At 39.4% G+C, this 15,035-nt stretch overlaps 1 protein-coding gene across 2 annotated transcripts in view; it reads left to right on the top strand.

Moving 5' to 3' along the window:
* The window catches only part of LOC107740368 (teneurin-4-like), a 263,631-nt gene extending 251,722 nt beyond the window's left edge, over positions 1–11,909 (top strand). For both annotated transcript variants that reach the window (XM_016552793.1, XM_016552795.1), the window contains exons 30-32: positions 606–2,220; positions 4,220–4,362; positions 8,814–11,909. In XM_016552793.1, the coding sequence (XP_016408279.1) occupies positions 606–2,220; positions 4,220–4,362; positions 8,814–9,572 (2,517 nt within the window). In that variant the 3' untranslated portion in view covers positions 9,573–11,909. The remainder of the gene's footprint in view (positions 1–605; positions 2,221–4,219; positions 4,363–8,813) is intronic.
* Positions 11,910–15,035: the final 3,126 nt, after the last annotated feature.

Raw genomic sequence — 15,035 nt, 5'->3', positions numbered from 1 at the left:
TTAGAACCAATATCTGAGAAATGCAAGATCTTACTGTGTAATTCAAAAATGCCAGCTGTTTAGTACATTGAAATGCTGACATCCCAATACATGGGTTTAAAAGTATTGATTGTAAGCTCTAAATTCACTCTATTTAATGTTTCTTGCCATTCTAAAATGACCATGTGCTGGTAAGATCAATAACTTCAAAGTAAAAAAAAAAAGAAGAAGAAGAGCTGTTTCCTGTTAAAATATAAACTCCAGAATATCCTCCCACTGACCTCCATATAAGGTGACATCATTAAAAATGGTATCAGGGGAGGGGGGGGTATGATGACTTAATCCTCATTAAATGAGATTTTGCCCTTCTTCATTTTTCAGTCAGTGTTGTAGAGCAGCATATTTGTAATTTTTATGCACCCTGAAGTGATTCTGTGACACCCTACAGTTTGTTGTGCAGTTAGTCATGTGGTGCAATGTGACTCCTGGGTACTTAGTGACCTTCACTTTCACTGGGTAGAGAATTTCACATTTAACTGTTTGAAGTGCTCTCAGAATGTGTTGGGAATTACTATGCTTCATTAAATCAGCTTACTGAGCATCATTTTGTCATTTTCCTTTGGCAGTCCATGGTGCTGCTGCTATACAGCCAGCGACAATACATCTTCGAGTTTGACAAGAATGATCGCCTCTCTTCAGTAACAATGCCCAATGTGGCCAGGCAGACCTTGGAGACCACCCGTTCCGTCGGCTATTACAGAAACGCATACAAGCCACCTGAGGGCAACGCCACAGTTTTGCAAGATTACAGCGAAGATGGACTGCTCCTGCAAACCATCCACCAAGGAACGGGGCGTAGAGTCATTTACAAGTATGGGAAACTCTCCCGTCTGCTAGAAATCCTTTATGATACAACACGGATTGCCTTTTCTTACGATGAATCTGCAGGCATGCTGAAAACGGTGGGGCTTCAAAGTGAAGGCTTTGCATGTACCATACGCTACAGGCAGATCGGACCACTCATCGACAGACAGATCTTTCGTTTCAGTGAGGAGGGCATGGTGAACGCTCGGTTTGACTACAACTATGACAACAGCTTCCGAGTCACCAGCATGCAAGCCGTCATCAATGAAACCCCCTTGCCTATTGACCTCTATCGCTACGATGACGTGTCAGGCAAAACTGAGCAGTTTGGCAAGTTTGGAGTCATCTACTATGACATTAACCAGATCATTACCACAGCTGTCATGACTCACACCAAACACTTTGATGCCTATGGACGAGTTAAAGAGGTGCAGTATGAGATTTTCCGTTCGCTGATGTTCTGGATGATGGTACAGTACGACAACATGGGGCGAGTGGTGGCCAAGGAGCTTAAAGTGGGGCCCTATGCAAATACCACCCGTTACACCTACGAGTATGATGCTGATGGCCAACTCCAGGTGGTGTCCATCAACGACAAGCCTCTTTGGCGCTACAGCTATGATCTGAATGGAAATTTGCACCTCCTTAGTCCTGGTAATAGTGCCAGACTTACACCGCTACGCTATGACATTCGGGACCGCATTACTCGATTAGGTGACGTGCAGTACCGGTTGGACGAGGATGGATTCCTCAGGCAGAGAGGAAATGACTTCTTTGAGTATAACTCTGCTGGATTGCTTGTTAAAGCCTACAACAAAGTTAACGGATGGACCATCAAGTACCGCTATGATGGCTTGGGCAGGAGAGTGTCCAGTCGAAGCAGCCAAGGCCACCATCTGCAATTCTTCTACGCAGACTTGTCCAGTCCCACCAGAGTCGCGCACATGTACAATCACTCAAGCTCAGAGATCACCTCACTCTACTATGACCTTCAGGGCCACCTCTTTGCTATGGAATTGAGCAGTGGAGATGAGTTCTACGTTGCCTGCGACAACATCGGTACACCGTTGGCTGTATTTAGTGGTGCCGGTCTCATGATCAAACAGATCCTGCACACAGCTTTTGGGGAAGTGTATTTGGACTCCAACCCAAGTTTCCAGCTAGTTATAGGCTACCAGGGTGGCCTTTATGAGCCCCTTACAAAGCTTGTCCACATGGGACGCAGAGATTACGATGTTCTTGCAGGCCGATGGACCACTCCTGACCATGATGTTTGGAAGCGACTCAACAGCAACAACATTGTGCCCTTCAACCTCTACATGTTTAAGAACAACAACCCACTGAGCAACAACCAAGAAACCAAGTGCTACATGACAGGTAAACACATAATTTCTAATAAATCTTGTGTTGGAACACACTGAGTTTAACATTATTTAATACGTCAGTCCATCCATCTATTTTCCAAATTGCTTGTCCTGTGTAGGGTCATAGGGCTGAGGAAGCCTATCCCAGCACGTCGGTCCAAAGGCTGGGAGTGCTATTAAATAGCCTGTAAATAACTTAACTGTTACATTTTACCTTCAGCAATCTAAAACACCACGAGCACCTGGTGCCAAGAATCTTTGCACTAGAGTGATTCTTTTTCAGGCTCTCGTCCCAGCCCCAGCCCCAACTTGGGGTGATCTTGCCTCCACATACACTGCTTGTGAGCAATGACAGCACAACAAAGTCCCCTTTTGTTCTTCATTCAGGTTGTTCCTCTGAAATATCCCATCAGTCTTTGCTTCCGCAGCCTGTGCAGGAGGTAAATAGTAGTGAATGCTCCCCAGTGTTAGACAAATAATACAAAGGAGTCCATGGAGCTAGAAGCTAGGGGCTGAGTCACTTTTTCTCTCCACTTACTCAAAGAAAACAAAATATTATAGTCACATTTGTAGTCTATAACAGTGAATGCGTGCTGGTTTTTGACTGAAATCAAAGCCTTGGTTCGTGCCCTTGCTATCAAAGGAAATGAACGCTATAGAATCACAATATCGGTTGTTTGTTAGAGCAGCCTTGTTCTAGTGTGTTCCTTTGTGTATTTCCTTTGAGTATCCTGTCGAAAAGATTTGTGGTGAGATGAGCCCTTGTTCTCTGAAAATGCATATGCAATATTCATACACTGAGCTTATTTGGAGTGCTGTAGCAACCCTGCCCCTAACCCTTACCTTGGATGCAGCAAAAGTGAACCTCGTGAGAGTTTTCCAGAACAATTTTTACCTTTCATGTAGCACCTCTACAAAATACTATACCTGGTTACTTGCTTATGTTGTGCATTGTATACCATTCTCCAAAATGCAACGGTGTTGTGTTTCTTATGATTTTTCTTGTGAAAATCTGGTTAATTATGCTCACCAGCAAATAAGCACATACTGGTGCACCAACTATACCAGAACTAACCAGCATTTTCTAAACTAGCATGTGCTACTGTAGTTTTTCTGACTTTTCTGAAGAATATAGCATATGCATGCTAATATTACTACGGACTAGCCATATTTTAAGCTCAGCTAAACACCTAGCTGCTAGGCTGTAGCCTACATCATTAAAGTTAGCTTTGAAGAAGGAAATCTAAAAATTCTGTTGGATATTAGATGTACTTGAGTGGGCTGTCCGCCTTTTATGAATGATGGCATTGACATTTTCATTCCTCTGAAATACAGAAGGGTCCTTTCATTGTCCTTAATCAAATTCATATTTAAAACAACTCTGTCAAGTGACACAGCCTTAAATAAAGGAGCAGTCGTCAGTGTGCACTTCATTGTTATAGCAATGTCTCTTCGAACTATGACTAATGTGTTTGATGCAGCAGGGAAAAATCAATAGGCCATTTGATTTTGGTAAGGTTCATACTCTGTATATTATAATATGAATCGCTATTCATGCTAATGCCTATGAATATGCACAAAAACAAAAATACATTTTCTGATTATAGAAAGGGTGACACATATGGTCACAGCATGAAACATGTATGATTATCAAGCACTCCAGCAGATCTCAAACATCAAGTTTCTCACATGCCGAATGTAATTTTATCGTTTTTGTATGTGTGAACAAAATGCTACAAATGATCATCTTTTTTTGGAGATTTGCCACTTCCTGTGGAGGATTAATCATATTTAGTCCAGTCTCTGAAACTAGTGTTGCCTGTAATGACTGCGGGAGCTTATTTCAAGAAGGAGCTCACTTGGCATGTGTCCTGATTCGCAATGAATCACGCTTTTGTGGTGTAGTTCACCCCAAATAGAGTAAATTATTATACAGGCATTATCACTGAGTGCTGCAGTTACCTTTTGCTCTGCTGTAAGTGTATTTCATCGCAGCATTTCTCTTTCAACAGATGTTAACAGCTGGCTAGTGACATTTGGTTTCCAGCTATACAATGTCATCCCTGGCTACCACAAACCTGCCATGGACACCATGGAGCCTTCTTACGAGCTCATTCACACTCAGATGAAGACTCAGGAGTGGGATAGCACCAAGGTAATTCATCCAACAAATTTGTCTTTTTGTTTGCCCACCACTTTAAAAACACACCTGGCCTTTGACTCCAGCTTCAGACGTTATTTGCAGTACCTTGACCTTTTAGTTTGCTTTCTCCCAAAGGAGTTCACAGCAATCAACACAGATGCTCGTGTGAATAAGCGTGGCCTCTGCTCTGGCTCCTCAAACCAAGGGAAAGGGGTCAAGCTAAAGAGCTAATGGACTGCCATTAGGGAAATTCACTCCAGATTTCCTCCAGCAGCAGCCATTGATTTCAGCTCAGTCTTTCACACTCTTTAGCTCTCTAAAAGATGTTGTCTCCCTCTCTTTCCCTATCTTTATTCTTCTTTGTCTCAATGCCCCCTTTTTTTCTCAGCCTCAGACATACACTGATTATCGAGCCTCCTTTAATCCATCTGAATAATTGAGAAGCCAGTTGGACATGGTGGTGGCTCTTTTGGCTGTTGTTAAGGACACCTTACCTCTTAAGCTGTGCTGGCTCAAACGAATGGTTCTTTCAAGAAGATAAAGGGTATATAGGGCTTCACAGTATTATTGGTAGCTGACATGTCAAATACTTTTGGGAAGTTGGCATATCCTTCCGTGTGAAATGCTGTACTCCATCTAAAATTATTTTAAATAGTTTTTTTTGCAATATTATCACAGTTTTCAGTATTGATAATAGTTTAACTTTGAAATCACAGGAATAAATTACATTATAAAATATATTAAAATAGAACAGTTATTTTAAATTGTAGCATTATTTTACTGTATTTTTTATCAAGTCATTAGAACATTACCATTTAATACATTACCCATTTTTTTGAATATCTAATGAAAATATATATTGTGTTGATAGCGTTTTATAAAATCACTCGTGCCATGATGTAAAATTTTTGTTGTACTGCCCACCCCTAGGGCCTATATAGATGTATAAAAGCAACTTAAACTAATTGAATTTTAAAACGAATAGGCTTGTATGGTAAGTCCAGTCCCAGTCCAGAAGGTAAGAACTTCCATTCCACGTGTCAAACAGTATAAGCAGCACAACCTCAAACTATCAGGCTCTATAATAAGCAAGCATTTGAGGCTGAGCGACATGGGTGAGCCTCAGACAGCTGAGATATGAGATTTTAAATCTAATGTGATGGAGCTATTTGAAGCCGTCAGCCTGGCAGGTTTCATACGGCTTTCACACATTCAAGGAAAACTGAAGTATCCAAAAAATGACTTTCAAGTTTTAGACACCCCAGATTTTGTTTTTATTTAGTTGAGTTGTGAGGGAAAACAGTCTCTTTCAGAGAGTTCTGTTTGGTTTTGACGGCCATACAGGCTCATCTCCCAACAGAGTATCTCTGTTGTAGAAGGTATTAAACCAAACTTGTCCTAATGAATTCTCTTTTGGGAACCAGTCATTCTAATTTAATCAAGAGCACACAGTCTCCTCTCGTAGCGTGCACTTGCATACAAAGCTGTTTAAATTGTCAGAGCATGTATTTTAAAAGTCTTCACCAATGCAAAGCATAAAAACAGTTACTTGTGGCCACTGGATCCAACCATCAACAGAGTGGGAAATAAACTTTTCTAGAAGTGAAAAGTTAAAAGAATTGCACTCGAAGGTTTGTTTCTTTGGTAGTGGTGTGAGCTGACTTCAAATCAACTTGGACACAATGCAAAGATGCAACGATGGACTCTGTTGGGCAGCAATCTCAACCCTCAAGGGAGACTCCCACTCTATCATGTAGCTCGTAGGGTTCCTCTCCTATGGGAACCTCAGAAGTGCATCCAATACCTCTTTCAAGGCTTCTCTCAAAAGAGCCTAATTCAATTCCAAACCCTTGCTTGAATTTTCCATTTCAAATGATTTTTTATATTCTTTACGAGACCATAAAACTTTTGAATGTTTACTCTGAGACTGAAATTTTACTGTCAAAGTGAGACCGAAAAGGTACAATCTGTGTCCCGCAGCCCTTTGCATAGTCAAGCCTACTGAGTTACCCATAAATCAGCTCTCTCTAGCTCAACCCCACATGCAGATTTTTCCCTTTTATTAGGGGGCAGTAAACTATTCTAATTGCCAACCAATTTGCTTTTTGGCAATGTAATTGTGGGGTCATTTATGGGCTTTTAAAGCAGCTACATTAAAAAAAATCTAATGGCCTTGCAGCTGTTCTGCTGCTCTTTTGAGAGTCTAAAGTGGGTTGTTTATTCCATAATGCCCATGTTACATTTACAAGACCTGCAGTGCAGAGTATCTGAAGGCACTGAGGAAATGACCCTTCATTACTAGCTATTTTTGCTCCAATTTCTTTCTGGCTGAAATTTCATATTTTGCAACTATTAACAAACCTACTACCATGTACCCACAAAAGAACAACTGAATGAGTCTTACAAAGAACATGGGTTATATTAAAATTAGTGTGACATTATTTTCATGACAATTAATTCTCTCCAAGATCTTATTAACAGTATGTCATTACCAAATTAACATTCTGATTAAATATAGACATTACATCCACGGTGTATTCATTACTATTTACATTATTAAAGGGCTAATATAACAAAAAATGTCAATGTAATTTACATTTATGTTTATTTTTATTAACTAATCCTTTTAAAAAAGTGCTTAATTGTCATAGACAAAAACTGTCCCAATGGAATTAATGGTGACAAAGTTAGGCTTTGTTGTCATTTTATAAAATACTTTGTTGTCATTTTTACAAAATATAATTGAATGTAGATTTTGAATTTTGGTGTGTAATATTGACTTTGGCTTTGAGATTCACCTGCTCAGTCCTGTGTTCTTACTCTCAGCCATCACTTTCTAATTCAATTGGTTTTTTGGATAGGAGTTCTGCTGCTTCTAACACTGAGCGTGATGGATTTAGTGCTCTGAAAATTTCCTGACTTTTTATCACTCTCTTTCTCCTTGCCGTTTAGACTCCCAGGGTCTTAAAGACCTATGTGGATGAGAAATGATGTAAATGTGCTGGCTGAAATCCACTGGATGTCCGCAGATTGATTTTGACTTTGATCAGAGCCCTGCGCTGATAGGCCTCCATGCTGTCTGACCACCCAGTGCTATTTGAATGATGTATTTCTTTTCCTTTTTTTGGTCAGAGAAAAGTCAAATATGTAGGTTGCAGCATAGACAACCCCCACCATCCATTTATCTCTCTGTGCCCTCTGAACTGTGACCAGAATGAAAAGGCTGGTGGAGTAAACAAACATATTGTGGTGCGGTGTGAAGTATACCTCTAAGGCAAGGCATTCCCTTAAATGCTTAAAATATTTGCTTTAAGTACTGTAAATTTAATGTGAATAGCAGCTCTAGTAATTTTATCTTGAAGATTTCAACAGTTTGAGACAATGCAGAGATCTCTTCTGAAATCCTAGAGAAGGTACATATGAGATTACCAGGGTATTTTAATCAGGAGAAACATGTGAGGTACAGGAGACTCCATTTGCTGTCCATTTAATCTCATCACTGTCTAGGAAAAACAACTGAGTCATTAAAGAGACCTTTTGTTTCTTTCCAAGTTCAGTAACTTAATCCATAGTGAAGGGCGACACTCAGAGAGCAAAAAGGAGGCAAAGGGAAAAATGGGGACATATACTCTGAGGGAATCATATCAGATAACACAAGAACTTTGTGCCAGTGCCAGAGCTTCTGCTGGACTCTGTTTCCCCTTTGGGACAGGAGCCCTGGAGTCTGACACCCAGAACACACTATTTCTAGGACTAGTACAATCCATCTGCACGCTTAGGTCCCTCATGGTTATCTAAATCTTCTCTTGAGGCGAGGGTTTCCCGTCAAGTCACATTAGACTTATCACTACATTATTGTTGGCCTAAAGAGAGAGTCTGTTTACTCTCTACAAACAAAAGTTATTCCAGAGTTGAAGAGTCAGATCAGCACATTTGGAAGAAAAAAAAATCACCTGATCCACACTTCTTCACACCTGAACATAAAATAGAATGAGTTATGCTACGTAGTTATATCAGGAAATGTGAAATGTTTGAAGTGTTTAATGAAGCAGCACGATTCTTGGTTGAGGGGAAAGTTGAGCAGCTGAATGCGGGGGTAGGATGAGTTTCCCGCTGAGATCACCCATCCTGCACAAACCATCAGGAAATGTTACTTACTCCCAGGAAATAGCAGCAGCGAATGCAGTGGGCGCAATGAAGCCTGCCACTGAAGGAGATAACATGATGAATGCGAAAATCATATGCAAGGATTTACAATGTACAGTGTTTTGCTGAGATGCAACGTGTCATAATATGTCACATTCAATCAATACCGCCACAGACCTCACTGTGGCCAACGGTTATTGCGAATATTGTTTTGGAGATGCAATATCATACGTTTAATTTATTCACTCAAAGTAGTCACCTATGATCAATGTTAAACTGATGCCAGGACACTCACAGGGTTGTTTGTCTTCTTGCAGTCCGTTCTGGGGGTACAATGTGAAGTCCAGAGGCAGCTGAAGTCTTTCGTCCGGTTGGAGCGGTTTGACCAGATCTATGGGTCAAGTGATTCCGGTTGCCCTCAAACCCCTCTCCGCACACTCTTCGCCACAGGGGCCTCACTCTTCGGAAAAGGTGTGAAAGTAGCCATCCGGGAGGGCCGTGTTGCTGCAGACATCGTCAGCCTGGCCAACGAGGAGGGGCGGCGGATCGCGGCGGTCCTAGACAAGGCCACCTACCTACAGGATTTACACTTCACCATTGCAGGTTTGGACACTCACTACTTTGTCAAATCGGGACCAGTAGAGGGCGATCTGTCTCTGCTGGGCATGACGGTGGGCCAGCGCACACTGGAGACGGGTGTGAACGTAACCGTCTCACAGGTCAACACGGTCTTTGGCGGCCGTTCGCGCCGCATAACCGACATCCAGCTACAGTACGGTATGCTGTGTCTCAACGTCCGCTACGGCAGCAGCCACGACGAAGAGAAGGTCCGTGTGCTGGAGCTCGCGCATCAGAGGGTCATCGTGGCCACCTGGGCTCGTGAACGTCACAGACTGCGGCAAGGAGAAGAGGGTTCTCGAGCTTGGACGGACGGGGAGAGGCAGCAGCTCCTGAGTGCCGGACGCGTGCAGGGCTACGAGGGCTTCTACATAGTATCGGTCGACCAGTTCCCCGAGTTAGCCGACAACGTAAATAACATCCATTTCTTGCGACAGACTGAGATGGGTCGCAGGTGACATGAACGCAAGGGAAACCCATGCTCGGACTCAGCGTCCAGGACTTCTTGCCAAAGACAAGTTGCGTTTGTGACCATATTATGTTACTTTATTTTTATGTTGACTGTGCCAGACTTATTTTTTTAATACATGACGTACATGGTTGAAAACAGTTGCACTGTTTCGACAACAGCAGAGTGCCCTTCTCTCTTTTGGTAATTCTTAAACCTCCTTTGCCCCTTAAGTGTGGCTGCTAGAAGACGGCATATGGCGGTTTATTCGGTTCTGCCTTCGAGTTTGTGGGTTTGCTCAAAGGAATATAGGAAGAAGGCTGGTAATGCATTATGCTCACTGGCTCAGCCTGCTGCCAGACGAGCAGATTGTTATTCACGAGCTTCACTCCACTCTGCCTTTTCCTGCGCCTCAGCCAAGGAGAGACCTCTTTTAATCGCTTCTTTTTATACTTGAAAGCCCACCGGCTGTGTCATACTTAAACAAGGACATTGGTGTTTGCAGTGCATCGCTACCAGTTCAGATTCCTAGGTGAACCCATCTCATGTTCAAAACTTGTCGTGGTGTCTTGTAATATTTTGGGCCTGGGTGGCTTGCTGGTAACATTCATTTTTTTAATTATTATTTTTTATTTCTAATTTTGACCAAATGGCTTAAAACATGAATAAAAAGGGAAAAGAAGAATAAAGTATGCACACTTCTGGAAAATCTGGAATATTTTACAGACATTTAGGAAACAAATAGGAAATAGGTAACCCCATGGTATTTAAAGGTACTTTTGAAAATGAAAGACACTGTTTAAAAGAAATTAGCTCCAGAACCTAGTGAGCTGACTACCTAGACAGCATTTCAAGAGTTGTTCTGAATTGACAGCTGTTCCAATAGGCAGTTAGATTTAGTCTCAAGGCAGCGTTGCATGTGTCCTTTGTTTTGAAGGCAAGTAAAAAAAATTTCAAAAAATCAAGATGGCCAACAATTTGAGAGATTTTGATTATAAATATTTTTCTATTTAATTCACTACTTTAAAGTATCAAAAGTAGTTATCTGAACTACTATTATATGGACTCTTATCTGACATTTCTATGCTATGTATTATTATGCATATTAGAGTATCATGCATTTAGCATAGCAACATGCTAACATCTAACTCTATTACAAGTGTGCCGTGCAGAGATCCAGATTAATCACTCATGATGGTTCATTCTTGTTAGGGTGCTGCCTAGCAAGGCAGCTCGCTAGGTTTTGGAATGGAGCTACTGAGACTATGAAGAAGGTTGTTGTTGTTTTTTTTAATATAATAGTTTGAAAGCAACACGTTATTTCATGGTAACATTCACAAAAGAGTATAAAAAATTGTGAAAGCATACAGAAATGTGAACACTTGTCCCTTTTTATTGCTAATTGTTGTACTTGAACAATGCCTAGTGTTTCAACACATGGAATAAAGTCCAGAAAATCGTTCGATTCAATTAATTTGTTTTCATGGTTAAAACAAAGAGTTGCATATGGACCATTCCTAAGAATGACAGTATTTATTTTAGTGCTGTGTTTTTTAGAGGAGTATACATCCTCATGTTTGTCAGTGAAATAAAAGCTTCAAGCATAAAGCGGCATGAATGCTTAAAAAAAAGAAGCACATTACTTAAACGTGCACTCGGACTCCTTTTTTTTTTTTTTAAAGAAATGTACTGAGTGCTGCAAGCACTACACATTGTGGTAAGGAAAGGTGACAACCCCTGTGAACAGCCTTTGCCCCGAGGGTCTCCCAAGCATGGGGCAACGTCATAAGTGCTCTGAATGTGAAAGTCTGCAAGCTGCCTGAAATGCATTAAAGCCTGAAGGTGCGTCGTTTAGAGGGTGAAATGCACGTCAACCCATCATCTGGATACGTGAACTTCAAAGAGCGTCTATTTCTGGTTGGATGGTGTTAATATGTCGGACATGATGGTGCATTGGCGCTTCACGTTAGCGTTCGGTTTATGAATCTGCCCCTGATGTCACTCTTGGGGAAATCACTTGGGAATGGTCACCAAGATGAATAGATCAAGTGTTTTAAGCTGTATAATATTGTCGAGCATATTTTGGTTTATTTTACTGTCATTGAATGCAGTGACATCATGAGTCTGACAATATCGCTGTATTTAATAAGAACAATGATGAATGAAGGAAAAAATGCAATGTGTTTAATTGCACTGACAGGCTTTTATTTTTATCTAAACTTTTGGACTCATTTGGACTTTTCGTTTGTTCTCAACACTGTGTTTCTAAATGCTTCTGTTTGAAAATGTAAATAAGATGACAAGAAATGGGCTGTAAATAAAATGCAAATGTAGATACCTTTTAGAGCTACAGCAGTGAATCTGTGTAGTCTTTAGTTAAAGACGAAAAAATAAAGAATATTTTGTGTTTACATTTATTTCACGTCATTGTGATTTGCATCAGATTTCATTTTTTTTAAATAACTGTTTTCAAACAGGTTTCCAGAACACTACCGTTGACCACTGGTTTAATTTATTTTATGTGAAAACAACTCTACCCTTACCAAAAAGTAGTATACTTCAAGTAGAAGTACATAAAAAGTAGACTAAAAGTATACTTTCCTATTTTTAGTTTAAAAGAAGTATACTAATAGCACACTTGAATAAACTTCTTTTTCGTAAGGGTATGGAAGCCCATTTTGGATCCTAATCCTAATTTCTAATTTCCTAAAATCCTAATTTCATTTTGACTTTAGATCTGTAGATCACAACTGCAACTATATTTCTTATAACTGTGACTTTATTTGTAACATTTGGGACTTTATTTCTTACATTAACCTTTATCTCACAATTACCGTTTTATTTTTATGACTTTTATCCTCTTTGCAGTTCAATCAAATAGTGAGTCAAGAGAAAGATGAGCTAATATCATCACAGCTGTGTGTGGGTTATTAGTCACACTAGAATATTATGACTTCATATAATGGTTCAGTGTTCCATGCTGCACAAAATGTACACTGGACATTTTGGCAAATTCAGTAGGTCATCCAGATATTCCATAATTGCACACATTTGAATATTGTACATTTGCATACTATATGCTGCTGTATGGTACATTTATAGTAATACTCCTGGATTAGTAAGCTATTTTACCCCAGAGCCCCAGGTTGAAGGATTTTAGATGCATGCAAACATTATAAATCCAAATATCTCCAAAGAACGTGGCGCACAGAAAAAAAAAGTACACTGTCTTACTCTATTTCATGTCAATTTGCTTCTAAAGTGGAACAGCAAATTAATGCCTTTAATGTGGAGTTTGACGTTAAGTGGTTCTGGCATCTAATTGTTCATTGTGTAATGAGGTGTTTACAATTTTCGGACGTTTTGCACAAGTGATTGAAATATTCGTACACAGAAATGAGGTTCTAGAGGAGGGTAGAGTCTCACAAAACAAAATAGAGCTCCACCAAATATTTGTCATTTTTATTAACAAATTTATGGACCGTAACATGAAGCAATATATGTTCCAATACAGTATTTTAGCAACGTTTGTTTTTGCACTGCAACAGATGCATTTTGATTACATAAGTATACTTCAGAAAGTCTGGATTAATATATATGTGTGTGTGTGTGTGTGTGTGTGTGTGTGTGTGTGTGTAAACAGATAAGTGCCGTATTCAAGTGATTGACTATTATTTCTGAAGCTTTTATTCAGAAGCCTGTTCTCAAATGAAATGCTTTTGAAGTTGGAGCTCGGGGCTGAAATACAGTACACTCCTCCAGGACTTCCTCTTGCTCTCCATCTGTTCCTACTTGACTGTAAAATGATCCTTGAGAGAGTGTTGAAAAAACATTAGCCAAGTGGGTACTATTAAAATCAGTGAAGAACTGATTCCATATTCATGCTTTGAGAGGCAGTTGGTTTTATTAATTTATTTATGCTACATAAACACAGAAATTATAGAAATGAAAACTGGGCAACCTGATTTGTTCACTTTCAAAAGAAAGTTCTGGAATTTATTTGAAGTCATTATGAAACAATGTTCACTAAGCATGTTAGTGCTGTAATTTAATTTCGAGTGTAATGAAATATTCAGCAAGAATAAACAAAGGTTGTGGAACTTGATTTTATCCATAAAGAACTGATTGAATTGTTGAAGAAGTTTAGGGATTCTTAACAGTAGAAGAATTGGGGGAAAGGTTGTTTCAAGGAAGTTATTTAGATTTATCATGATTACAAAAACAACATTTTTCTTTGGAATAACATACACTGGCTAATCCATAATATAGCTCCATATAGATATTAAGAAACTACACTCTAAAAAATGCTGGGTTAAATATAACCCAGCGCTGGGTTATATTTAACCCAGCATTTTTTAGAGTGTAGTCTGTTCTGATTTATTTAAAATCTCTGTGTGCATAACATATGTTTAAAAAATAATGCAATATTTTCTGTATAAAAGTTAATGACAAAGTATCCACAATAAAGTAAATATAAAAAAATAAATAGTTTACAACACTTGCCAAGTTCTTAGAAATGTACGTAACACTCTAAAAAAGGCTGGGTTAAATATAACCCAGCGCTGGTTTAAAAAGGGACAAACCCAGCTATTGGGTTGTTTTGACCCAGCGGTTGGGTTCAAAACAACCCAATAGCTGGGTTTGTCCCTTCTTAACCCAGCATTTTTTAGAGTGTATATTCCTGTTGGTTTTCTTTTTTTACTATTTTAAAACAAAAGTGTAAGTATACACATTTTAATCATTATTTTCACGTTTTTAAATACATATTTCAAGAAAACTCATATTTCAATCAAAATGTTTATATGTATTTCATAATTTATTAGCTCATACAATTTTGGGGGGAATCACACCACTACATTTTGCAATCGAAGCTAACTTTGCCTTGTCATAAAAAGGTCAAATTGTCTGATGTTTTTATGAGACTTATTGATCAATGTATTTTTAATAATTTCATAGATAGAACGTCATGTCATTGACCTATTATTACAACTTTTCAAAATGTTTTCCAAAGGTAAACTACTTTGAGCACATTTGCTGGTATTCATTGTTTCATTGTATATTGCGTTTGATGTTTCCCAATCACTGCTTCCCACGATGCACTTGATGAAATGTAAGCAGAAATGTAATGAAACCTAAGCAGAAACATGTTGGTTTAAAGACAAAATGCAACCTGAGATCTCTGAAAGAGCCAATCAGCCATCTGTCACCGAAAAACACAAAGCTGATGAAGAAAAAAAGAGAAACCAAAGAGAACTTTGGTTTTTGCTTTGTGTCCAGACGAGTGTTAGGAAATAGGAGGTGGGAGGGAGATATCAACACTCGTTTTCTCTCATCTCTTTATTTCTCTTGTTCCTGCTGTCTATTTTGACAGGTCAGCATGAGGTCACATGATGTTCCTGCAAGAAAGAACACGTTTTTCCTGACAAAGATGTTGCCTCAGGATTGTTTGCATGAATGTCAAACTATGAGCACT

The sequence above is a fragment of the Sinocyclocheilus rhinocerous genome, unplaced genomic scaffold, assembly GCF_001515625.1.
Source record: "Sinocyclocheilus rhinocerous isolate Xijiao unplaced genomic scaffold, SAMN03320098_v1.1 scaffold315, whole genome shotgun sequence".
Classification (NCBI taxonomy): Eukaryota; Metazoa; Chordata; class Actinopteri; order Cypriniformes; family Cyprinidae; genus Sinocyclocheilus; species Sinocyclocheilus rhinocerous.
Note: the sequence above shows the minus strand (reverse complement) of the source record. Positions and strands in the feature narration are given on the sequence as shown.